Source organism: Eptesicus fuscus, chromosome 22 (genome assembly GCF_027574615.1).
Source record: "Eptesicus fuscus isolate TK198812 chromosome 22, DD_ASM_mEF_20220401, whole genome shotgun sequence".
NCBI lineage: Eukaryota > Metazoa > Chordata > Mammalia > Chiroptera > Vespertilionidae > Eptesicus > Eptesicus fuscus.
The window spans coordinates 25,820,946-25,848,237 of NC_072494.1; the positions used below are offsets into that span (position 1 = coordinate 25,820,946).

The 27,292-nt window shown below is 45.2% G+C and overlaps 1 protein-coding gene across 1 annotated transcript in view; it reads right to left on the reverse strand.

The window, feature by feature from the left end:
* COLGALT2 (collagen beta(1-O)galactosyltransferase 2) overlaps positions 1–27,292 on the reverse strand; it is a 79,478-nt gene that overhangs the window by 8,038 nt on the left and 44,148 nt on the right. Inside the window, exons 2-7 of the mRNA XM_008145949.3 lie at positions 21,483–21,593; positions 18,543–18,660; positions 17,481–17,615; positions 13,706–13,910; positions 8,266–8,385; positions 1,585–1,661 (exon numbers count right to left, since the gene is read on the reverse strand). Of these exons, the coding sequence (XP_008144171.2) occupies positions 1,585–1,661; positions 8,266–8,385; positions 13,706–13,910; positions 17,481–17,615; positions 18,543–18,660; positions 21,483–21,593 (766 nt within the window). The remainder of the gene's footprint in view (positions 1–1,584; positions 1,662–8,265; positions 8,386–13,705; positions 13,911–17,480; positions 17,616–18,542; positions 18,661–21,482; positions 21,594–27,292) is intronic.

A 27,292-nucleotide genomic window follows, 5' to 3' on the forward strand; every position in this document is an offset into this window, starting at 1 on the left:
AGGACAAGTGCAATAAAAACTGCAGCCACGAAGGAAAAACACAGACAGCTCGCTCATGCTTAGTGCACGGTAAACAGAGCAAGAGCCACACAGCCAAATGCAACCCAGACACCACCGCCGAGGTCGGAGAGTCCTGGGAGGGTTGGAAAGGCCCAGAAAATCTTTTTTTTTTTCCACCATCCTATTCAGGACGGAGAGAAGATTACCCTGGGCCCAGGACAGTGGAGTCCCTGAGGCTGTGTCGCTTCCTAGAGTGGGCCCTTTTCAGAAGGCAACGACAACTGACCCAGTCGTCACCTCCACATCCAAATGCAAGGCCAGAGCTAGGAGATCCCGTTCCCGTCCCGTTTATTTGCTTCTGTTTGATCCTGAAGAGAATGTGTTTATAGAAGGAAGATGGACACATGTGAAGACACAGGCTCTTTTACCTGGAGAGCCAGGAGATCCAGGGGAGGAAAGCTACAGTGACACACGGGAGCCCGTCCAGTGCACAGGGCAGGCCAACCTTCTCTGCAGCCCTGATGGTTTTTAAGAGCCATTTACACTTCAAGTCCTCTCGCCCACACTTCCAGCCATCTCTCCCCACTCTGCCCTCTGTGGAAACTGCTTAGTACTGCTCTTTCCCACTTGATATTCATGAAAGACTTCTTCCCATCCCAGTAGTTCAGCCCCCAAGTCAATTTTATAGACAGAACCCCATTTCCCAGTGCCAGCAGCTCTTTAAATGGCTGTACTTAGGGAACATGCATTATATGTTACCAGGTGGTAAATCAGGACTTTCAATGGAACAGCCGCAGTGGGCACAGAGCACAAAGCTTGGCCTATAACCTATCCAGATTCCGTGAGAAAGCTTCCAGGGTGTGGATTCCTGACTCGCCTCTAGACCACCAAGCTCCTGAACACAGGACAGGAGGAACCATGAAGGAGTCAGTGGCTTGGGAGTCACGTTTCTGGCCCTGCCAAGTATCATATATGTTGGGCATATTACCAAGAGGCATCTCTTTATATTTCTGCTTCATTCTTGATGCAATTGAAACTTACTGATAAACACGCCCTCAGCGAGCTATTATGAAATTCTTGCCTGGGGAAAGGCAGAATTTTAGAACAGTTTCTTCCTTTTCTTTTTTCTTTGTCCTCTCAACCCTACCCTCCGACCCTTTCCCTTGGAAGAACAGCGGAGAGAACATAAAGCTCAGAGTGGTCCAGCACAGTTCCCACCCACTCAGAGTCAAGTTCAAGTTCTCTAATCCCCAAAACATATATCTTCTTTACCTTACCCTTGAGTCTTGATAAAAAGGTTGATAAAATATGGCAATATATTAGAAAATAACATCAAATTCACTTTCACCACTCAACAGCAGCTTCTTTCCGACTCAATGATTAATTCACTTTTACCATGATGCTCCTTTTTTAAGATAAGAAAACTGAGGTACAACAAAAAGTGAGTAATTTTTCTCAAGACCTCAGTGCCTTTCAGCAGCCAAGTCCATCTTGTTGGCTCCCAGACCAATGCTCAGGCCTGTGCGTTGATAAAAAACATACAAGCATGTTACACACTTGCACACACATAGACACCTTTCCTACCTCATCAAATCCCATCTTGTCTGGGTACTTAGGGACAACTGAGACAAACTGGGAGGGTTCCATTGGTGGACGGTCAACTGGAAGACACAAGAAACACGCAGAGGGCTTCGTTAGTGCAGGTCAGAGCACAGAATTGCATCCACTTGCCTGATCTCTAGGAACACAACCTGCGTGTCCAGGGCAGGGACAAGCACTCAGCACCTCTCCAGGACCGAGTGGCTGCACAAGAACCCTGCCAGCCAGGGCCCTGGCTTTGAGAGCACTTGTTTATATGCAGATTGCAGTATTTGCTCCATTTCCCATAAGATTTATTGTCAGATACCCTGCCAGTGTGGCTCAGTGGTTGAGTGTTGACCTATGAACCAGGAGGTCATGGTTCAATTCCCGATCAGGGCACATGCTGGGGTTGTGGACTCGATCCCCAGTAGGGGGTGTGCAAGAGGCAGCAGATCAATGATTCTCTCTCATCATTGATTTTTTTTTTCTCTCTCTCTCTCCCTCTGCCTTCCTTTCTGAAATCAATAAAATATTTTTTTAAAAGAAGTATTGTCAGAGCATTTAGGGCAACGGATGAGGGTGAGGGCTCTGTAGTCAGATGACCTGGGTCCAGACTTAGGTTTGTGAAAGTCTGGAACAATTAGGTGACTTCTCTTAGCCCCTTTGTGTGTAAGATCAAGATAATAAAAGTGTATCTTTTAGGATGTTATAAAATTTAAATGATACCGGCATGCCAGGCAGGCACAGTAAATTAACATAATAAATACTCAATAACTCTTAGCCCAGGATACCTTACTGTGGCCAATGATGAAAGGGCTCAGAAATAGGCCAGACTCTCTCGGAATAATGCTTTTCCTATATAGCTAAAATGGTCAAAGCCTAGGACTATTTTTATCCCAGCCAGGCAGGGTTAGCTACAGGTACACAAAAGGTCCTTTATTTCAATACAAACTCAGCTCTGAGGGCCAGCCCACGTCCCAGAACCTGGAACAGGGCTAACAAGGAAGTTTCCAGATGGAAGGGACATCAGATCTTAACTCACGAAAAGTTTTAATTATTTGAAACTAAAAAATAAACACCAAACTATCTTTACAAACAATATATGTTAAAGATTGATAGCCATGTTGGTTGAAAAACCTGAGAGAGTCTTGAAGACTTCTGGTATTGCACAAATTCAAAGTACTCGTTTGGTTTTTCTTAAAGAGATAACACAGAATTTAAAAATGAAAGCTGGTACGTGGGTTGTGTGAAGACCTATGGGTGATGGTCCTTACTAGTGTTCAGCAGCATCCATTCTCCTCCGTCCCAGGGATGTGAGAGGAAAACAGTTCCTCACCCTTGAAGTTAGTCACGACCATGTGAATTCCCATTGCTCCACTCTCCAAACCCCCCCTCCCACCCCCAACCCAGCCCCCACTGTGATATGGAGAAGCCACACATTGGAAGCAGCCCAGAGTGAGGTACCCACATATGGAGGGCAGCCGCCCAGGGAAGACATCAGACCGCGGCAGACTTTAACACAGCCAGGAACAAGCCATTGCTGGATTGAGCTGAGGAGATTTGGGCACCGTTTGATACTCCAGCATAACTTGCCTCATCCTGACTGAGATACTGTCCAAAGGGCATTATTTAACTAGCTGACCCTGCACTGGGATATTAAAGAGAAAGCAGGACATCCAGTCTCACTAACGACCAAGTAATGTGAAGTTCTAGAAGACAGTGAGACAGGTTTCCTAAGCCAAACATTAGAGTCGGGCTCTTACATCAGCCCTGACCCATCCGTCCAATTTCTGTGCGAACACAGAGCACATGTTTCTGTTGCCATTAGCAACCCCGAATGTTTTGGTCCTTTCTGTTCCACCTCACTCCTCACTAGTTGCTTTTAACATCAACAAATATTTATTGAGGGTCCACCATGTACAGAGTTAGATTTCTAAGAGAAAGAAACGTAACATAAACTCCTCCTTGTTTATACCATTGTTTGAGGAGCTGTCTAGCTCTCCCTCCTTGGGTCTTTTTAGACTTGGGAGGGGGGTTATTTTGAGTTACCCTTTCCACACTCTTGGTCTCTGTTTGGCACTCACATGGTCTATGTGGCTTTAACATGTCAGCCAAACAGACTGCTTTTAGCCACTTTGCTTCCATCCAACATGGGAGGTCATTGCATTCATAGGAGAAGTGCTCCCCAAAAAGCCCAAAGTGGCTGGCTCCTGAAAACCACCACTGAGCAAAAATTAGAGGAATACGCCTGGGTTTTGCCACTGAAGGCAGAGAGCTAAGCCATAGGAAAAACAGGAAATGATATGAGCCAGACCTAAAAAAACTTGACAGTTAGGTATATCCCAGGTTGTTTGGAGCCATTTCTGACTCCATCATTCATAATTGATCTAGACCCTCATTGAATCCCTCTCGATACATAGTCCCTCCCTATACCAACATTTGATGCAACATGTTTCATTGGCTCTTAGATAGGTTCAAGATCTAGGAATAATAACAGCTATTGTTACAGAGTTCTTATCACTTACTGAACTCTGGGCTACACACTCTTGGCATATGTAATCACATTTATTTACTCTTTACAACATGCACCGTGGGATAGCTATGAGTGTCCTTATTTTACAGATAGGGAAACAAAGGCTTAAATGACTTGCCCAAGGTCACAGATCTGACAGAACTGATGTCTGAACCTAAGCCTGACTCTTGCACCTGAACTCTTAACCGCCAAGCTCTACCCTGCCACCAAAGCCCTTCCTTGGTAGTCCTTGGAGCCAAGTTGGCCTTGGGCAATGGGTCTGGGTTCATAGTAGCTCAGTTAGCTAAGTCCTTGCTTCTGGAGCACCCACCATCCAGCAACCAACATACCAGCCCACTCACACTTGGAAAAGTATTTGAGAAATTATGCTTGGACCAAATCCTAACACTTCTCTATAACTTCTCCTGAACTTCCATTGCTCTAGCCACCACCCTAGCTCAGGTGCTCATTCACCACGCGTGGGGTGTTTTAATATTTTTTAAACACTCATGTGCTCTTACTCTTGCCTCATTCTAACTCATTGTGCACACTGTTGTCAATATAATTTTCTTCCACAAAAAGAGCTCTGTTTTTGACCATGACATTCAAGTGCTTTATAATTTAAGTGCTTTCATATTCACCATGTCATTTTATAGCTTCTTTTTTATTGTTGTTCTTTTGTAGAGATGAAGAAATTGAGACGAGCCTAGATATAGACTTGCCCAAGGTCAAATAGTGAGTGATGGGAGGAGCTAGAACTCAGTTTTAGACCTTATGACTTCAGATCCAATATTCTTTTTAATATTTTTAATATTTTTATTGATTTTTAGAGAGAGAAGAGGGGAGAGGGAAAGAAGGAGAGAAACACTGATGTGAGAGTGAAACGTTGATCAGCTGCCCCCTTCACCCCTCTACTGGGATCAAGCCTGCAACCTGGGCATGTGCTCTGACTAGGAATCGAACCAGCAACCTTCTGTTGCACAGGATGATGCCCAACCAACTGAGCCACACTGGCCAGGGCAGGTCCAATATTCTTAATAATCTACATGACATTCTGTTGCCTCAAAATGTCATTGCTGAAAAAGGGCACCTAAGATTTCCATCATCTCATGCTCTGATTTGCAAGAGCAAACTTCTCATACCTCATACCCATTTACTTCTGACACTTTCATAAGCTCTAGCTTCCTGTAATTCACCCCCAAATTTGCTGTACAGGAAGCACACCCACAAATTTCTGTGCAGCTCCCACCACTCATTCCAAACTGTTTATCCTTCATCCTTCAAAACTCCCAGCTTCTTTGATGTCTATTTTCATACCACCTACCTCCTTATCAGGCACTGATAACTACGGCTTCTGGCTCATGGTCTCACTGTTATCATTCTTAGAAACCTCAGCATCCATGTGGATCTGTCTAACAGCCTAGTGGCTCCCAGGTCCTAGACCTTAGTACCAACAAGCATTCCTTCAGTGACCCAGTACCATTCCTGCACCCATCATGGCCTTCATGCCCTTGCTTCCATCAGTACCCAACCCAGACCTCATGGTCCAGCACTCTAACCATTCCTAGTAAACACTCTTAAGTCTCTTCCATTGATCTTGTTTAGCAAAACCCCAATCTTGGTTAAATTCAATTGTCCATTTACACAGCACTGAGAAAAATACCGCAAGAGAAATTCACACAGTAGTTCTGACTGAGTCATTTCAAAACTATAACCACAGATGTCAAATTGGCACTCAACACTGCCAAATATGCAACAATATACTTCCATAGTAAATTTACTTTCTGTTCTCTGAAAGATATATTTTATGCCTTTTTCTTTCTTCTGAAATTTCCAACATCTCTCTCAAGCTGTTGATTGGACTACATATGTCATAGAGAAAATATTCCAAGTCAAATTAGACCTGCCTTTTCCTTTGACCTCAAGTTTACAAACTCAGAAGCATCTGTACCCACACGTTCTGACTTCTACACTTGGCTACCGTGGGAGAAGCATCCCTGTTCCTATCTATGACAACCTCTCCAATGTTGTCCTGGGTTACAACGCCTTTTGTTTTCTCAAGGTCTTCAGCCTTAACAATCATCTTCATCTCTTCTACATCATCAAGTTCTTATAATGTTCTCCTTCTCAGCACACACGTATGCTAAAATCCTATCTTAAAAAATAACACACAAAACATAACAACCTCTGTCTTGATCTCTCACTGCCTTCCAGCCAGCATCCTATTCCTCTGTTCTCCATCCCAACAAGATCCCACTCTCTCATCTCCCCATTGTTCTTTCTTCAGCCCACTCCAATGGGCTTGTGTCCCCATCGTTTCACTGAAGTAGCTCTTATCAAGGTCACCACACATCTCTATCTTGACAGAACAAATGATCAATTCTCTATCCTCACTTTATTTGACTTCTCAGCAGCATCTGGCTCCTTCTTGAACAGTTCTCATTTTTTCCTTCCAGCTTTCTGGCTGTTCGTCTCCCCCAGGGATCTGTCCTCCTCCCTCTCTTCTTCTCTTTCGATGTTCTATTACTAAACAAGTTCACTCTGTTCCATGGCTTCAAATATTCTTTTAATTCGAATGACCTCAAATGTCTGTCTCCAGCTGGAGTCTCTTCCTGAACTTTAGACTTACAGAGCCAAGTATCTCCTAATCTTTCCATTCAGATGTTCAATAAATATCTTAAACTTACATCACCAAAACTTCTCTCCCAAATCTTTTCGCATGAAGCCTTTCCCACTTCATTAAATGGTAAACCAGTCCAAAATCCTGGAGCCAACCTTGATTCCTTTCTTTCCTCATGGGCTGCATCCATGTCTCTGTAAGTCCTGTTGACTCTACCACCAAAACATATCCTAAATCTCCTTGCTTTTCATCTCCTCCCTGCTACAGCTTACATCCCAAACACCATCATTCCTCTCCAAGAGAGATATACTGAACCCCCTATACTGTAGTGTCCATACCACAGTCTGAGTGACCTTTCTTATACATTAGAGGTTGTTCTGACTGGGCTCACGTCCTGCCCACTGCCCACATGCACACATCCTGTGCTCTAGTGATGAACAATTGAATTTCTTAGATCCTGTGTGACAATTCAGTGCAAATATGCCCTCCTTTGGGAAGCCATTTCCAACATCCTTCCCTCGGCAGGGTGGACCTGTAGCTTCCTCCTTAGCCACCCGTACATTATACATAATAATCAGTGTAGCTACTGATTGTTGAGCATCTACCAATCCTGACATCATGTAGACCTGGAGGCAATAACAACACAGTGTGTAAGGACACAAGTTTTGGAGACAACAAGATTGGTTCAAAACCCAATCTGTCATTTCCTTAGCAGAATGATCTGGGGCAAGTTACTTAAACTCTCTCTGCCTCAATTTTTTCATCTTTAATATGGAGATAATAAAACCCCTTTCACTGCTCTGTTGTAAGGATTAATGAGACAATGTATAAAAAAGGCTTAGTAGCCTTAGCCGGTTTGGCTTAGTGGATAGAGCATCGGCCTGCAGACTGAAGAGTCCCAGATTCGATTCCAGTCAAGGGCACATGCCCGGGTTGCAGACTTGATCCCCAGTAGGGGGCGTGCAGGAGGTAGCCAATCAATGATTCTCTCTCATCATTGATGTTTCTATCTCTATCTCTCTCTCCCTCTCCCTTCCTCTTTGAAATCAATTAAAATATATTTTTAAAAATGCTTAGTATGGTATCTGATACATCATAAGCTATTAAGATGAAGTCATAATTATTGTTGTAGTTATTAGACTTTTTATATATATCATTGAACATCTTCCCCCAAAGTCTACAACTTTTCATCATCTCCATGGTATAACTAAAGAAGTTAGATTACTTGCCCAAAGTGATATACTTAGAAAGCAGCAAAGTTAGAGTTTAAATCCCAACACAAAGCACCATTATAGCCCTGATGACATGGTGTGAAATGCAGTTACTGTGTACCCAGCTCTCCACCTGGACTGATGCTCCCTGTGGGAAAAGACTTGGTCATGTTCACATTTCACGTTAGGGAAAGTTTAAGAATAAACGAACAAACGAATAGCCATGTTTCCGCCAAGGCAGACTGATGGCTGTGAGACTCCAGTCCTGGGGCAGGGGAGGTGTGTCTTGTGGTCACAGTGGCAGTGGAACAAGAGCCATCACAGGCTCTTGGGTCACTCACTCATCGCTTCTATCTGCACATGGATGAGGGTCTCGACGTCGTCCTGCAGGGTCTGATGGGGCTTCAGGGGGATGGGCAGGTAGCCGTAGTGCTCTCTGTTGCAGAGGTACATCTGGATGCCTGAGGACCCAAGAGAGGGACAAAGCCGACCAATCAGAAAACAACACTTGTTAGTTCTATAGTGATAACTATGGAAAAGGAGGCTGGACTGTGGATGGTGCTGGGTTTGGCTCTGATAGTGAACAAGTAGCTGTTTCAGGCACTGTCTGCAGACCTCAAAAATGCTCCTTTATTAAGAAAGTATAACACAGCATTGGGGTCTAATAAAAAGCATGGGCCATTCTTCAGCTCAGAGGAAATTGATTTTTTTCTCTCTAAAGAAAAAGCATAGTTGTGGTCTGAAATGAACACTAAAGGCATGAAGGGATCAAAAAGGAGGCAAGGAATTCCCGTTCCAGAGAACAGAATGGAACACGGCAATCCACCTACAGGAAATAACGAGAGAATGAGGAATAAAATCCACATTTGATATGAAAGCGAACAGGAAAATCTGTAAGGCTGACAGATTACTAGAGCTAAATCTAGGCATATGTAGAACAAAAAATAAAAAGCAAGGAAATTTAAATTCTCCATGACTCTCTTTGGTTTTATTTCTTCTCTGAGCAAGCTCCCTGAGAGCAAGTTCCCTGGATTTGGCGTCAACCAATGGACACGAAACTTCTAGAACAAATTCATAAAGAAACAAAAGAAAGTCTGCATCTCAAGTCCTGTGAAGAACCTGCCAGAAATATGCCACAGCCCTCTCGTATTCAACACTGGTCTTACAGTCCCAGCTGGCTAGTTCCGAGAGTTATATGACACAGCATCTGTATTCAACCAGATAGCTAGGAATGTAGGGATAAGATGGTCTCCTAGGGACCCAGCAGCAGACACAGTTTTGACTAATGAGAAGATTGCTTAATTAAAAGAATGAGTCTGCCAAGCTCTGGTCCATGTGTCCAAGCTTCTGACTCGTTAATTGCTAGAATCATCTATGCTTTCCAGAGAGAATTACCTGCACAGACCCTTCTCTATTTTGTGCAGATGAGATTTCCTCCGGTCAGCAGGATCACCTGCCAAATCAGCTGTCTCATGGCATTAACTGGAAAGAACAGGAAAGAAAAGAGCTTCTATCCTCTCCTTTGCTGACTCTGGCTGAGTCAGGGTTAGTCCACCAATCACTGTCACTTCTCTTGCCTTCACCAAGTGAAGTCACTAGCTCTGCTGTGTGCCCGCACAAGGGCTTCTGGGGAACTTCAAACCCAAAGCTACCCTCTTGCAAGTCACGATGAGTTCAGAAAGGAGAAGAAAAGTGATTTCAGGTTCAGGTTGCCTCTCAACCCTTCAGCTTTCCAAGTTACCATTCAACTTTCCAAAGCTTCAGTAAAAAGAGGGCATGAGACCTAGCTGAGCTATCCATCAAGTGAGGAAACAAGAGAGGCATGTTCAAACATGCAAGGTCAAAAATATTTACTTTCCATCACACTGTCTCGCCAAGTTACTGGATGATGTGGAAGAAGAAGGAGGAGAAGGAAGAGGAGTGGGGAGGAAGAAAGGTGGAGGAGGGTTACAAACAACAAGGAAGATGGGACACAATACAGATACAGTAAAGAGGACAGTCAATGAAGAAGACAAGAGAAGAGGGTCCCAGGTTGACAGTTGTGGCACCACTAAGATTAGAGTGTATCAGAGGCTCCAGGCCAGGCATCATCACCAATAAGAACAGCAGATAAATCTGACCATTCTAAAAACAAAAAAACACTGATTCAAAATAATAATCTCATCCCTATGTTTATTGCAGTGTTATTTACAATAGCAAACAGTCCAAGTGTCCATCAACAGACATGTGGATAAAAAAGCTGTGGTAGATCTATACAATGGAATATTACTCAGCCATGAAAAAGAATGAAATCTTACCATTTGCAACACTATGGATGGACCTAGAAGGTATTATGCTAAGTGAAATAGGTCAGTCAGAGAAAGACAAATACCATATGATCTCACTTATATGTGAAATTTAAAGAACAAAATAAATAAATAAAATAGAAATAGACTTATAGACACAGGGAACAGACTGATGTTTGCCAGAGTGGAGGGAGGTTGAGAGACTGAGTGAAAAAGGTGAAGGGATTAAGAAGAACAAATTGGTAGTTACAAAATAGTCACAGGGGTGTAAAGCACAGCATAGGGAAATATAGTCAATAATATTGTAATAGCTATGTATGCTGCCAGTTGGATACTGGAAATATTGGGAGGAACACTTGGTAAAGTATATGATTGTCTAACCACCTGGTGTGCACCTGAAACTAAATACTGTTGAATGTAAACTGTAAAAAAAAAAAAAAAAAAAAGAAGAAGAAGAAGAAAAGAAAAAGAAATGAATGCAGACGTACTTAGCTATGAAAAAAAAGTCACCATTCTAACATGAGTTTTAGACAATTAGGGATTAAATTTTAAAAGGAAATGTGTTGATAACTAGATAAAGTCTATGAAGGAATCTGGTACTCTCAGTGAAAGCTGCTTCTGGGCAAACAAAATTCTCTTTGATGCCGCACCTTAAAGAATTGTACCTACTTACCTTATGAAGATATCCATCATTTTCATATACTCACATAGTACCTTAATATTGTAAATTGATATACTTATCTTTATTCTGATGAAAATTCAGAGAGGTTATGATTGGCCCAAGGTCATACAGTAAGTCATTAGTGCCAAACCTCTGTCCCTGAAGGCCAATGCCAAGCCTCTTTCTACCCACCCAGAATTTGGAAGCTGAGTCTGAAAACTAGTAACCACTCTGGATTGCCATCCCTGCACATGGGGGGGGGGGGGGCGGGGGGCACTTTTGATCACTACCAGTGATGTGCAGGAGGCAGATCACCCACGTCTCTTGCCTATTTTGACACTGAAAGATGACCGGCTGGCGCCAAAGATGGTTCCCGTGGCCACAATACAGACCCAGATCACGGGCCACAATGGGAAGTGAACTCCTGACCCTGCCCTCATTATAGCCACAGAGACTTGCTCTCTTCTTGGGCTAGATGGGCAGCCACGCCCCAGTGCCCAGGCGCACTTGGTTTGACCCTTTCACTCATCACCCAAACGTGATGCCTGAAGTCCAAGCTTAAAGAGTAAGGATCAAGGTGTGTGGCTAGATGGTCCTAACTGGGACACACAGACCCTTTATTTCCTTCTCGACCGTTAAAAAAAATGACGCTCCAATGGATGAAGCACAGCTAGGGAGCTGCACAAGAGTGAGAACAAAAGAATGCAGATCATCCTTCATCAAGACTCTTTCAAGGGGGAAGGGAAGTGCTTTGCTTTAGATCTAGAAATGGAAGAGCTCAGAAATACTCACTGGGCTGCATTCATGTCTCTCCTGGAAATACTTCAAGTGAAAGAGCTATCTTAGGACCACACCACCATCTGGGAAGCTTTTCCATTCCTCCAAATGACGGTCATTCTTTCTGTCTTGACACCTGGCCTGTTCACGGTTTGTATCACCCATCTGACCCTCAGCTTTCACTGTTTCATAACTATATTTACGTTTCCACATGTAAAGGTCCTGTCTCCCCAAACACAGAGCCTAACACGATGCTAGGCACAAGAGGAAGGCACAGAGCCTAACACGATGCTAGGCACAAGAGACCTGATCCCCTCGCCGTCCTTTTCTCCCTCTCTTCTCCCCAAAGAGAGGAATCACCAAGCAGCTTTGGGCCTCTGCACCTGCTTTCAGTGTCCCGGGAGGACTCTTGGGAAGTCTGACCAATAATGAATGAAGGCCAAGTGAGTAGGACAAGCAAAGGGCAGAGCTGACAAATTCCTTCCCAGCCAGTGTCACTCTCCTAGCCACAAATCCAGTTCTTGGTTGAAAAGAATCATCATAATAATTTAGTGCCTGGCTCACCATAATGCCTTGTGCAGTGCTGTATAGGGGGACTCTGTTAGGCAAGGACCATTACTGTAACTGTTCACTTTCTTGGAACTTCCTTACTTCTAGCTCTGAAGCAAAGGGCCTGGCACAAACACAAGGAATGAGAAGGCCCTGCGTCTGCTTCTCATCCTGGGGAGGTCAGAGCCAATCACAGACCAGGAGGAAAGAAGCAGTTTCATTAACACTGACACAGAACCTTCAGGAAAACTTCCAACACACAGGAGAACAAGAACCTTGCTTTTGCCTTGACACAGGCCTGAAAATGCCTGCATCTGGCCAAAGAGTCCCAATGGCCTTGGCAGCCAAGGGGGGGAAAAATCAGCCTTCCACATTTCCACCAAATATTCTCATTCCAACCAAGTCTGCAACACAGTTGAGTTTATTCACCATCTGCCTGGTTTCTAAACTCAGTTTGGCTAGTGGCTAAGCGACACATTTCTGGCTCATTGATAATGGGACCTAGCTTCCGTCCTGAGAATAAAACTTTGCTTTAGGAACGTTCGGTATCTTCCTGTCGAACTGCTTTGGTGAATTACGTCCTCCCTGACGGCATGTGCAGGTGACACAAGAGAAATAACTTACATTCCTACTGACTTGTCTTCTTTAAAAGACTTACACTCGCCTCTGGAAATGCTTTCCTATGGTTCATGAAAGACTTAAGTCTGGCTTTGCCTGACCTTCGATGGGGACTGTGGTTGACACCCCACATCTACTCTCTCCTTCTTCCAGAGCAGGAGAATGGGGCTCTGGACTGTATAGACAACATTCTGAGCCCCCTCGGTGTTGTCCTGGGACTAAGTTCTGGTTAATGGGTTATGCATGGAAGTGATGTGTTCAGCTTTCAGAGTGTACCCTTCAAGGGGAAGACACTGCCATCCCTCTCGGTCTTCACTCGATGGCTGGAACGCATCCCTAGCAATGAGACATCTTGGATCATACATTTAAGGATGATGCTTCATGGAGGGTGGAGAAGCAATGGAGAAGGATCCTGGGTCCCCTGAAAATGTGTGGATTAGAGCCACTACACCAGCTCAGACTTTTTAAAGAAGAAATAATCTTCCATTTTTAAAGTCTGGGGTTTTTGTTTTGGTGTTTTTTGTTTGTTTGTTTTGTTTTGTTTTGTTTTTTTTGCCAGTGTTGTTTTGGTCTCTGTCTCCGTTTCTGATTAATAAAGGGACTCCTACAATGAACAAAGCAATGCACCATAGAGAAGCAATAACTGCCCATGGCTCCCACCACCACCACCCTCCTCCCTCTGCTCAGTAACAAGAGTGGATTCTGGGTAAGGGCTCTTGGTCATTGGTGCTCACAGGGACAGCAACCCAGAGGGTGCTGGGGTGAGAACTGTAGCAATCAACTGCCTCTAACACTACCCGCAGAGGACGCCCATTTCTTTAGAAACAAAACCACGAGGCTGGTTATTTGTAGTGTTTCCCCGTGGGCGGTGCCACCGAATACCAACAGTACCTGCTTGCCTGCTGGAGAAGGCGAAGACGATGATGTCATCGAAGGTCCAGGTGTAGTCCTGGTGCGGGGGATAGAACATCAGCTTGCCAGCGGCTTCCTTCCTGAGGTCGATCAGGAGTGTGGAGTGGACCATGGGGACGGGAAAGCAGCCCATCCTCTTCCATTCTCTGATCTGGAGGTAGTCCGGGGTCCGTTTATAGAAGCCCTGGGAAAGAGCAAGCAGGGAGGCTGTGTTCTCGGACCTGAGACTTCATCTTTCCTGGTCATCTGCTGGCCGGTTCCTTCTAAGTCAGCACCAGTTAAGGAGAAGTCCCCAAGCGAAGTCGCCTTCACTCTTTTTATCTTGGCCTAAGAATCTGGATTGAGCTCAAGAACTGCTATGTACATATTAAACGATACTAAAAGCGTCCTGTTTAACAGAAATAATTTTGGTTTCAGCATATCTCTTGATTTAATAATTTCATAAAAGTACATTTTATGTTGACCTATGATTGAAGCATGAGTATGAAGAGGTGGCAAAGCCAAGCGATGAAGATGTCTGCCAGCCTGAGTTCAAATCCCACCTCTGCTACTTATTGTCTGCAGGTATTGGTCAGAGTACTCAACCTAGTTCCTCATCTGTAAAACAGAAATGATGGCCCTATCCACTCCATGGGGATGCCTTAAAAATTCAAAGTGCTTATAATAGTGTTGGCACCGAGAAAGCATCCCTGGCTATTATTAAAATTGCTACATTATACTGGTTAATATTTTTAACTCAACATGCAGTACTGAGACCTAGAAATAGGGTCTTCTTTCTATGAAGTTATTTATTCAATATTCTGGGGAGCTGTCACTGCTCAAAAGAATTCCCTTTTGGAAAGTTCCTTGTGGGCAAGCACACAGGGCAACCAATCCCTTTACTTTGTGGTCACATTTTCTGTTGTGATGTCAGGGCCCACACATTGGGCATTGCAGCCTCTTTCACGCCTCGGACAATCCCTTTAGTGTCTAGATGAGTGTTCCAGCTGAGCTAACCCTAACCCTGACCACGTGGCAAGGCTGAAGCGGTGCAAATTGAAACTTAGAGGATGTGAGGCTTACAGTGACTTTAACCATCTTCCAGCTGTTTGATCTCAGCCCATGTTTGATCTCTTTGAGTTTCTTCTCACAGGGTGTAGAATAGATCACGAGTACTAAGGTCTATGAAGATACTTTGAAAACTGTGATTCATTATAGGAAGTATTATTAGTAGTGTAATTTTTTTTATTAGCTTTTAAGGATCACTTAATATCCTTAAGTTAGAATATGGGTTCTCCTAATACTTGAACTTGAAAACATTTTCCCCAAGGGATAAAGGGAATGCTGGCCTTTAAGAATGCATGTCAAATATAAAGTTCTAGACAACTTAGGCACAATATTCTCAGAATGAGAAGGTTGGAAATTTCATCATGATGATGAATCCCTGAATATCCCGGGGGCAGGGAGGAAGGGAGCAGAGAAAGAGAGTTAACATGCCTCTTGCAGACAGGCAGAGGTGAAAATTGTGTCTCTCCGCGCCCCGCGCCCCCCCCCCCCCCCTTTTAGTATTGTTTAATATGTTCTTTTCACCAAGGACATAAATTGAATGTTGTTGGTAATCTTGTTCACTGGCCAGACAACACCACCAGGGCCGCTTTGCTTTGGATGCTCTGGAGACCAGGCCCTGCCTTAATCATATGACGTCATTGACTGCCCTAGCAGAAGCCTGCTGGGGATGGCAGCCAAGAGTAGAGGGGTAAAAATTAGAATTGCCCCTAAAGTGTTCAAATGTTTACTTAAAAAAAATCCTCACCTGAGAATATGGTTATTGATTTTAAAGCGAGAGGGAGGGAGGAAGGAAGAGGGAGGGAGAGAGGGAAGAAGGGAGAGAGGGAGGGAGAGAAATATCAATGTGAAAAACATCGATTGGTTGCCTCCCACATGCACTCTGATCCAACCCATAACCTAGGTATGTGCCTTGACTGGAAATCGAACCCCAGACCATTTTGGTGTACAGGATGATGCTCCAACTGAATCACACTAGCCGGGGCCAGGATTTTTACTCTTACTGTGCAAAAAAAAAAGTGAGCAATTTCTCCTATTTGCTTTTAATAATGAAAGCAAACAAGAAGATGATTGAAACCTGGAGGCTGCAGTCCCTAGAATAATCCACCCCTTTTGCTGATGTCAAAGCATAACTCATTAAAAACAACCGAGTGATTCTGCCATGTGAAACACTGCAGATGATTAACTAAGAGTGTGTGAATTCAAATGCACCTATATAACGTTCCAGACCAAGAACGGAATGACTCATACAAATATGAGCTTAATGCTTCCCTAAAAGAGATGTGGATAATAACATGCATTCAAAACCTCTTGGGACTGCGGGAAATACTGTAACGAAAGAGGAATGCCTCGTTCAGTAGTGTGCTAGAGCCACTGACTGTTAGGTTTTCAGGAACTGTGCAAGCCAGTTGACATGTTGATAGCTGTAAAAATAAAAATCAAGTTAATGCCCACCATCTAACAGAACCACAGATGTCAGCTCTGCATACTTTTAATAATTATCTCATCAAGTAGCTACACTGCAATTTACTTAACCTTTCCCTTAGCTTAAACAACATTTAAGTAGTCTGCATGGTGGGAGTAACTCACACCATGAAAACTGGCAAATGTTACCAATCAGGATTTTCCTCCCACAGAGAGCCAGTTATTAAACATTTATCATTTGGCCCCAAACCAAACAAAATATAAAAGAGGGACTCACAATTTTAGCCCCTTGGGTCTGAGACCACATTTAACATATATATATGTATATTTATTTATATATATATATATATATATATATATATATATATATATGTGTGTGTGTGTGTGTGTGTGTATATTTCCCTTAAGCACATCTTTATTCTATATTGATATATATGACATTGACCAGTTTATCTCTCACATTTATTAACTAAAGAGTAAAAATATAACCATCCATAAGCATTCACTGTAACAGATCTCTAGACTTTAAAGACTTTACAGTGGAAAAGAGAGGTGATGGAAATAAAAGGATTCTGTTTTTAACATGAATTTTGTAAAAACAAGCTACCATAGCAGTTCTAATTATTGGATCTCTTTAGAAATAAATTTGGCAACATATATCAAAGGTCATAAAAATATTTATACTCTTTGACTAAGTAATTCCACTTCTAAGAAGCTATCCTAAAGAAATAATATTAAATACAAAAAAAATTATATCATGACGGTCCTTATAATAGTTAAAAGTTGCAAACACTTAAGTGTTTTTAAACTAAGAGAAAGGTTAAGTTGCACTATAGCCACTCGATATAGTTATTAAGGACATGCAAACTGTTATCTATGATGTTAGAGTGGTGGGGATTAACATGATATTTTTACCTTTTTTCATTTTTAAAATTTTCTATAGTATTCTTATGATAGTGTTAATGACAAAAACAAAAACCCCTATTACAATTTTTAAAAAATCTCTGAGTCAGAAAGAAAAAAAGTACAAATCCCAGCAAGCTTTATTGGTTCATGTAAGCTTCTAATGCTAAAGTCATTAGAATACTTTCTTCATAATTCATTAACTCAGAAGTGCTCACTGGGTTGTGGCATTGGGCCTGGATTTTCCTGAAAATGCCTGCTCTGAAATGGCATGCATCTTTCAAAGGAGGAAATGAGGAAAAGGTTAATAGGTCTTAACTACTGGTGACTCGTAGCTGCCTTGTTAAAACTCATAGCTTTAACTCATTAGCCAAAGACTTGCCTGAGGTGTGATTCCGCACCAGAAATTAGAGTACAGGCCCCGAGACTCCAGCATGGGGGCCACGATGGTTTTGTTTTCGGCAATCAGTAGACTGAGGGTCTGTGGATTAGTCAGGAAGTTGTCCACATCTATGAACTAGGAAAAGGAAAAGATCAAGTCAGGTGAAAAGGCACTTGTCGTCATGGGTTCAGGAGTAACCCAACACCTCCGGAGGATCGCAGAGGCTGGCTCATGAGATATGGAACCAAGTTATCTATGTTCTCCTTATGGGAACTCATTGCAACAGGATGGCTTTCATTCAGACTAAATACACTTAGTCTAACTTCTACATGCTCAGCTCCACAAAAGGCACCAGGCAATGAATTGGTGTTACCACGCTGGGGACACAAGCAACCGGGACCCAACCCACAATATTCAAAAGGGAAATGGGAGCTGTAGCTGCTTAAGAAGCTGTCCTTTCCAGTGGAGAGAGGTTCATGGAGGACGAGGATGGAACACAATATTGATTCCTGATCATCAAGTCCAGCACGTTTTGGACCAGCTCAAAGTTCTAACAGAAGTGATGGAACCTCTTCATGGAGAGAAATTCACCACCAGAGCCCAGCATCATGGGGAGCAACTTGGAATCCAAGAAAGAGATGCCCTTTCCCCAAGTCACTCAGGAGCGAAAGGGAATGGCGTTTCAGAGCTGTTAATTAGAATCTCTTTTTTATATAATTAATTTAATTCCTCTGAAAAGTTATTAAGACTGTATTATTTTACCTACAACATCTCCCATGAGCTACAAACATTTGGGTTTTTATGCCTGTTCTATGAAAGAGAGTGAATAATTCAAGAGCTTGTTTGCTTACAGAAAATGCATGTCCGAAGTGGGTCTGAGATGAGATCCGGGTATCTCAATATTAAATTCCCAACATTTCCTCCGTGCCTTTATTAAAAAGTGGAGAAGGCAGGGCCTAAACATAAGATTGTTTTACTTGATCCCACAGTCCTAGTTTTCGGACAACTGATCTGGACATATTCTAGATAACAGTTGTCAAGAAATCAAACATCTGATTTTACCAGAATGTAGTCTGACCATTTTTCCCTCGCAGTTCGAAGGGCTGCCTGTCGTAGTTTCATCACGTGGGCAAACCGGGAGGCAGGCCAGTGCTTTGGACCAATTTCATCAGGATAAGACCTAAATAAGAATAAATAGTAGTAGTAGTAGTAGTTGTAGTAGTAGTAGCTTTAATTATTGAGTGCCTATATATTCCAGGCACTATGTAGAAACTCATTTAATCTTCAACTCACCCTCACTTGAAGTAGATACTATTATTGTTAGTATCATCCTCACATACACATAAACTGGAGCAAGGAGAGAGCAAGTAACTTCTGCTTACCGTACACAAGAATCTTTATATGAAATAGTTCAGTGGGTTCTAAAGGGAACCCAATGAGTCCCTACTACGTAAGTAGAATTGTCTCTGAGTATCCGAGAGGTATTGGTTTCAGGACCCCCGTGGTTACCAAAATCTGTGGATGCTCAAGTCCCTTCTATAAAATGGTGAAGCATTTGCATATAACCTGCACACATCCTCCTGTATATTTTAAATTATCTCTAAAGATTATTTTTGAATACATAGAACAATATAAATGCTATGTAAATAGTTGTTATCCTTTATTGTTTAGGGAATAATGACTAGAAAATGTCTGTACATAATCAGTATAATCAGTTATAGATGCATTGTAGGTCTAACTACACAGTACACACACCAGCAAAAAGTAATAATTTTTTTCTGAATACTTTCGATACACCATTATCGAAGTTGAATTGCAGATATGGAACCCACCAACTGTATTACTAGTCTCCTCATTTCACAGATGAGAAAATCAGTATAGAGCAGTTTAAGCCATTTGCTTAGTGCTCTGTAGTTAGTAAAGGACACAGTCAGGATTTAAACCCAGGCATAACCCCAAAGCTCATGTTCCTAGATACTTCTTAGAATACATTTTGCCATCAGGTACATTTGGAAACTTGTAGCATAAAAATATGAATTTCCCAGGGGAAAGAAAGGTTTAATTTACTTGGGCAAGTCTCAGTAAAGGATGCCACAGAAGTGAACACATGGATGTGTCCCGGGTGAAAGGAGGTCATGGAGCAGATGCATAGTCCTTGGGATCTCCCTCAGCATCCTCAGAAAGGCCAGCCCCAGGCTCTCACATGGGCACACAGGCTGATGGGTGCTATATCCTCGAGAACCCTTCTGTAAACTCCTAATTGGCATGGGCATTGATATTGCCACAGTGGCCCAAACTGGCCACCACTTCAAGTTCTTAGACCTGTGCTGGTAGTACATGAGCCTTGGTGAATGAAAAACCACAAAAACGATACAAATAGGATGAATACAACTATGTACAGCACAGGAATTCTCTGGGATGTCTTCCCCTATTATTGCTTCAATGAAAAGCAGTACAATTCCTGTTTTTCTGAATATATTACCCCCCTCCCAAACGCCTCTCCTAATATTTTTCACACTGACCTTGGCATACAATATATTAGTCAAAAACTGGCTATAGAGAAAATTACCAGGATGCAAGGAAGGAACATAAAGTCTTTCAGGGCCATTCTAATGATGCCAAATTCCATCATAAGGGACTCCAAAAGGGTGTTCAAGAATTTTTATAGGTTCAAATTTTGTAGTTAAATGTTGCTTGATATATGGACCACAAGCTGGGATTTGAGATATGTATATACATGCATACACATATAATAAAAGAATAATATACAGAGAGACTAGAAGGACAAAAATTTATTCTGGAATGGCACTTATAATACAAATTTGGCTTTCAATAAATGACTTATCCTGGGCAAAAATTCTGGCAACTCAATTTATTCTACTTGTACAATTTCATAAGCTGGAATTGTAATAGCCTTGGGAATATGTACAATCCTACCTAATAATAGTAATATATTTACTCATTCACTTATTTGTTCATCCAACAAGTATTAATTTTGTGCCTGCCAAAAACTGCATTGGGGGTAATATAATTTGTGTGCTTTAGCCCCTGACAAAGAACTCAGAAACTTGGAAAAATGCATAGATTATATAGTTTATGTTCGTTAAGTGTACAGTTGTGTCAAAAAGGATGATGGAGAAAATAAGCAACACACGTGTTGAGGGAGAGAGAGCTCTGAAACTGGAATGACTGGCAACCGCTTTTGGTAGGAGGTGGAATTTGGGATAAGAGTTGGTTATAAAGAAAGAAAGGTCTTCTAGGAGAACAAACCTGCACCAGCAAAAGCTTGGGGTTGAAAATAAAAGGAACATTCTAGATAAAGCAGGCATTTTGTGTGTGTGTGTGTGTGTGGGGGGGGTGTGTCAGGAAATGTGGGTGCATAGGTTTGAGAGTCACTGGAGTCCTTTTAACAGAAAAATTAACCCACATCATTAGTATTTTAGATAGATTGATTTGATAGCACGGTATGTAGAATGACTTGAAAATGGAAGCACCTAAGAAATTGGTCTGGTTAAGATTAGAAATAACCTAAATGCCCATCAGTAAGAGACTGATTATATAATTATGGTATTTCCATACAATGGATACTCTGCAGTCATAAAGATAACAAAGAAGCTACTTAACTATAGAAGGATTACCAAGATATGGTAAGTGAAAAAGCAAGGTGTATATAAAAAGTATACAAACTTTTCACTATGACCCCTCAAGTATAAAAGGTTTATACTCAAAATGTGAATAAATATTATCACTATTTTAAAACATAGACCGCCATAGTGCTTTTCTGTGAACTCATGAGAACCGGAACTTGGCTGGGACCTGCTGGAGTCAAGAGGAAGGGAGAAAGATGAAGATCTGCCGGAGGAAGGAAACTTCCTAGAGATGCAGATGAAAAACAAAGAAAGGTCACAGGCGCCTCCAAGGCTAGAAGCCTGGGTGGCTGGAAAACTGGTTAAGGGAGGAAGGGTCCGCAGTGAGTTCACAGAATGTCCTCTTGCTACTCACTCAGGCTCATCCATGGGCCTCCATTCCACGTAGTGATAGAGCCTCTGTACATTTTTCAGCCACTCCCTGAGGATTTCTGTTGTATTATCCACATTGTGATCAGTGGCTGCCCTGTATGAGAGAAAGCACAACAGAGGTCAGTTATGCCATGTGAAGGAAGAGGGGGGCGATCCAAAAGATCCCAGATTAAGTGACAGGAGAATGACCAGTTCCAAAAACCGGACATATGAAAACAATCCCCGCACAGTCCTGATGGAACAATACATTTCTAAAGAGAGAGATACTGTTTCAAATCACCCTGTGTCATTAGATCCTTAAACAAGGCTCGACCAACAGCAGAGTAAGAGGTTGTACTAAAACAGTATATGCATGAAATGAATTAAGCTACAGTGAGTTCATTACTCTTCTTGGAAATCTATTTGCTTTAATTTTCATTTAGCCAAGATATAAACTCTGCCTTCTAACTTCGCGAACAATTACCCTTAATTTAAGTAGTAATTCAGCTGCGTTTTCATTTCAAGTTCATTTGCAGGGCCACAACAAAATTTCTAGCCAGCGCTTCTTTAATCCCATGCAGCAGAAGGGAAGGCCACAATAACAGTTTCCAGTATAAAGCTCAAAATTTAAGGTACCCTCAGATCCATTTTGGATTAACTTCGCTTATACAAGAGTACCATCAAAAGTCTTCAAATAATGTATGCAAAGCTTACTTCTGTTCTACCTTGAAAGCTGTAACAAACTGATCCACTTATAAAGAAGCTTAACTAGCCTATTCAAACAAAAATATTTCCATATTATATCACAAAGCAAACTCATACTGTGTATCAGATATACATCTAAAACAAAGTCAGAACAGCTCTAACCGGTTTGGCTCAGTGGATAGAGCGTAGGCCTGTGGACTGAAGGGTTCTAGGTTTGATTCCGGTCAAGGTTGCAGGCACATCCCCAGTAGGGGTGTGCGGTAGGCAGCTGATCGGTGTTCCTCTCTCATCGATGTTTTTAACTCTCTATCCCTCTCCCTTCCTCTCTGTAAAAATCAATAAAATATATTTTTAAAAAAGATATAAAAAGAAAATTTTTTTAAAAAAAAATAAAACAAAGTCAGAACAGGTAGAAATGAAGGGATATACCAGTCTTGGAAAAGTAAGAGGGAAAGCATGGATTATAATCTTGACATCAAATAAGGTAGAATTCAGGCCAAAAAAATTAGATAATTATAATTTTAAAGGATATAATTCACATCAGAGATATAACAAATGTGAATATGTTTATACCTTGATATAGTACAGGGGCTGGCAAAGATTTTTCTTTAAGAGCTACAAAGTAAATATTTAGGCTTGCAGGCCATATACTCTGTCCCAGCTACTTCCTCGGCCATTGTAGTAGTAGAGCAATCATAAACACACAAAAAGGAATGAGCATTCTTGTATGCCAACCAAAACTTTATTTACAAAAGCAGGCAGCTAGTCTGCAGGCTGTAGCTTGTGAAATCCTGATATAGTGGAAAGTATAGAAATTGCAAGGAATTCTCTTTCAGTGGAAGACGGTGCAAATGGGAATAAAGTAAATACACTGGATCTGTAGAAAACATTAGAGAGACTCTAATGTCTTCTCACGTACACATGGAAATTCACAAAAATTGATCAACAATTATATGACAAATACGATAATATTGAAATAATATCAACAGCATACTCTGGCGACAATGCAATAAAACTAGAGATTAACAGTAAAATAAAAACCAAAAGCATTCCATTAAAAAAGTCCCTATTAAACAACTGTTGAGTAAAAGAATAAACACAAATAAATTTCAGAACTTATAAAAATGAATAATGAAAATACTATATATCAAAATTTTGAGAGACAATTATGAGAAAATGGTAGTTTTATTTCCTTAACTTGATCTAAATAAAGAAGTTGAATTCCTACTCAGAAAAGCTAGAGAAAGAACAAGAAAACAAACAAGCATAAAGAAATCTTACATTATAATAGAGTAACATGCAAATTGACCGCACCTCCGCTATGCCCATGATTGGACCTGCGAGAGGCAGGGGGCGGGACTCCGGGTGCCTATATGGCCGTTGAGAAAACCAAGATGGCGGCCGCCAAATCCTCTTAGTTCCCCGGGTCCTGGGGAGCGATGGCAACCCTAGAGGGGCGTGGTAGGGAAAAGCCAGAAGCCTCCCTGGGTCCCCGGCTGGATTGAGATGGGGGGGCGTGGCCGGGCACGGCCAGCAGCCTCCCCGGGGTCCCGGGACCCATCGCGACCCGGGGGGGCATGGCCGGGCACGGCCAACAGCCTCCCCGGGGTCCAGGGCTGCATCGCGACCCGGGGGGGCGTGGCCGGGCACGGCCAGCAGCCTCCCGGGGGGTCCCGGGACCCATCACGACGGGGGGCGTGGCCGGCACGGCCAGCAACCTCCCCGGGGTCCCGGGACCCATCGCGACCCGGGGGGGCGTGGCCGGGCACGGCCAGCAGCCTCCCCGGAGTCCCGGGACCCATCGCGACCCGGGGGGGCATGGCCGGGCACGGCCAGCAGCCTCCCGGGGGTCCCGGGACCCATCGCGACCCGGGGGGGCGTGGCCGGGCACGGCCAGCAGCCTCCCCGGGGTCCAGGGCTGCATCGCGACCGGGGGGGGCGTGGCCGGGCACGGCCAGCAGCCTCCCGGGGGTCCCGGGACCCATCGCGACCCGGGGGGGCGTGGCCGGGCACGGCCAGCAGCCTCCCGCGGGTCCTGGGCTGCATCGAGACCCGGGGGGGCGTGGCCGGGCACGGCCAGCAGCCTCCCCGGGGTCCCGGGACCCATCGCGACCCGGGGGGGCATGGCCGGGCACGGCCAACAGCCTCCCCGGGGTCCAGGGCTGCATCGCCACCCGGGGGGGCGTGGCCGGGCACGGCCAGCAGCCTCCCCGGGGTCCAGGGCTGCATCGAGACCCGGGGGGGCGTGGCCGGGCACGGCCAGCAGCCTCCCCGGGGTCCCGGGACCCATCGCGACCCGGGGGGGCGTGGCCGGGCACGGCCAGCCGCCTCCCCGGGGTCCCGGGACCCATCGCGACCCGGGGGGGCATGGCCGGGCACGGCCAACAGCCTCCCCGGGGTCCAGGGCTGCGTCGCGACCCGGGGGGGCGTGGCCGGGCACGGCCAGCAGCCTCCCGGTGGTCCCGGGACCCATCGCGACCCGGGGGGGCCTGGCCGGGCACGGCCAACAGCCTCCCCGGGATCCAGGGCTGCATCGCCACCCGGGGGGGCGTGGCCGGGCACAGCCAGCAGCCTCCCCGGGGTCCAGGGCTGCATCGAGACCCGGGGGGGCGTGGCCGGGCAAGGCCAGCAGCCTCCTGCGGGTCCCGGGACCCATCACGACGGGGGGGGCGTGGCCGCACGGCCAGCAGCCTCCCCGGGGTCCCGGGACCCATCGCGACCCGGAGGGGCGTGGCCGAGCAAGGCCAGCAGCCTCCCGCGGGTCCTGGGCTGCATCAAGACCCGGGGGAGCGTGGCCGGGCACGGCCAGCAGCCTCCCCGGGGTCCCGGGACCCATCGCGACCCGGGGGGGCGTGGCCGGGCACGGCCAGCAGCCTCCCCGGGGTCCCGGGACCCATCGCGACCCGGGGGGGCCTGGCCGGGCACGGCCAACAGCCTCCCGGGGGTCCAGGGCTGCATCGCGACCTGGGGGGGCTTGGCCGGGCACGGCCAGCAGCCTCCCGGGGCGGGGTCCCTGGCGATCGCCACCCTCGCCTAAATGGCTGGTGCTGAGAGGGATCAATGGGGCCAATGGAAGGAGCAGGTGGTAGTTGACCACGGAGGCCATCTGCAGCAGCTGGATGCAGAGTTCGAGTCCACGTTCTCCAGGTTGGCCTCCATGGGGCCCGTGTCGCACCCATTGTAGCCGAGTGGGCATGCTGGCATAGTAGCCCCAGCATGAGGCCAGCTTCCCAAGCCAGGCTGCGGAGGGAGGGAGGGCCTCTGGGCTGGGAGCACTCCCCCACCCCAGTGGACAGGGCACAGAGCAAGCAGCAGAGAGCTACTAGGGTTGGTGGGTGTGGTGGCCTGGCTTCCAAGAGGCTGGCTTCAGCTGCTGTGGCCTGCGCTGAGGTGGCTGGTGGTGGGGGCAACTGCGTGGGCGCATCCGTGGCTGGGGCACTGGGAGACGTGGGACTGCAGCCCAGAAAGCGAGGCTCCGGAGGACCTGGTCACCGACCCCGGGCATTGAAGCCGCCTCCTACAAGATGGATCCTAGCCTAGGTGTGTGGGAAGCAGGTTCAGGAACCTCTCCCTTTGCGGCGCCAGAGCCCAGGCCTGCCAGCGCCCCAGAGGAGACCCCCACCAGGATCGGGGGCTTGACCGGTCTCTAAACCAGGGTGGCCATTAGCCCAGGCCTGCCAGCACCCCAGAGGAGACCCCCAACAGGATCGGGGGCGTGACCGGCCTCCAAACCGCCAGTGACCCTAACCCAGGCCTGCCAGCGCCCCAGAGGAGATCCCCACCAGGATCGGGGGCATGACCAGCCTCTAAACCGCCCTCAGCCCTAGACCAGGCCTGCCAGCACCCCAGAGGAGACCCCTGCCAGGATTGGGGTCATGGCCAGCCTTCAAACTGTGGCGGCCCCTAGCCCAAGGAGGCCTCCTGGCCGAGGACGCCTGAGTCTGTTCTTGACCTAGGGCCGGGCTCTCCCCGCAAGGGACTCAGAAGCCACCAGAGTCTAACTGCCAGTCTCTGGGAGTGCATCCACTGTCCACCAAAAAGTAGGGCCATCAAACCATTCAGTCGCAGTGCAGGCACAGGTCCGTGGCTGACGGGGTGGAGGCCAGACCAAAACAAAACAGCAGAAACACCCTGCCCACCTGGGCGGGTACTGCTGTAGTCCACGTGGCCTGGGCAGTGTAGAAAGCGCTACCTTCTCCCAGGTCCTGTGCTGGCACTGCCGCCTCGCTCACCCTCAAGCCCCCCTGAGTCCTGACAGCAAAGTGTGTGGGGCATTCTGCAGGAGTTGTGCCGTTCTGAGTGCTTTTGCCCAAAGACACACTTTGGGATGAATTCAGAGCCACATCTCATTTCCCATGAGACTGGAAGAACCATGTGAAAGGATTTTGACAAAAGCTTTCCACATCTCTGTTTATTCTTTTGAATCCATAAAATGACCTTAAAAAAAGCATCCGGGCCACCTAAGAAAGAATGCACTTTCTGGCCAGAGCACGCAGGATTCTTTTGCCCAACAGGTTAAAGGGAGCAGAGCTGGCCCAGTGGGAATGGCCCTGGTGCCCTATGAGGAGACCGGGGGAATGGGGTTGCCGAAATTCCATAAGCCTCTTGCCACCTTCTCCTTTGCAAACCACACCATCCAGATCCACCAGGAGTGGAGGCAACTGGGAATCACAGCCGTGATTTGGGACATGGTGAGCAAATCTTGAGGGGCCTCTGAAAACATCTGCAACTGATTATAAGACTGGTCTTTATTTAAAAAGAAATAAAAGAACAGCTTTGTTGAGATATAACCCATATACTGTACATGTCACCTAAAGTGTACAATGAACTGGTTTTTTAAAGTAAATTCAGAGTGGTACAACCATCACCATGCTCAATTTTTAAATATCTTCATGACCCATCCCCTCCAAAAAAAACTTCTACCCATTGGAATCACTTTCCTGATCATCTTCCCCAAAATAGATTGCACTTTAAAGGTGGGTAAAGGAAAGTTGAGGGAAGTTAAAACACTGCACAAAGGATATTGTAAGATGACAAAGCCCAAAGTGAAGATGATGTGTTTTCTTTAAAAAAATATATATTTTTAAAATTTCAGAAAGGGAGAGGGAG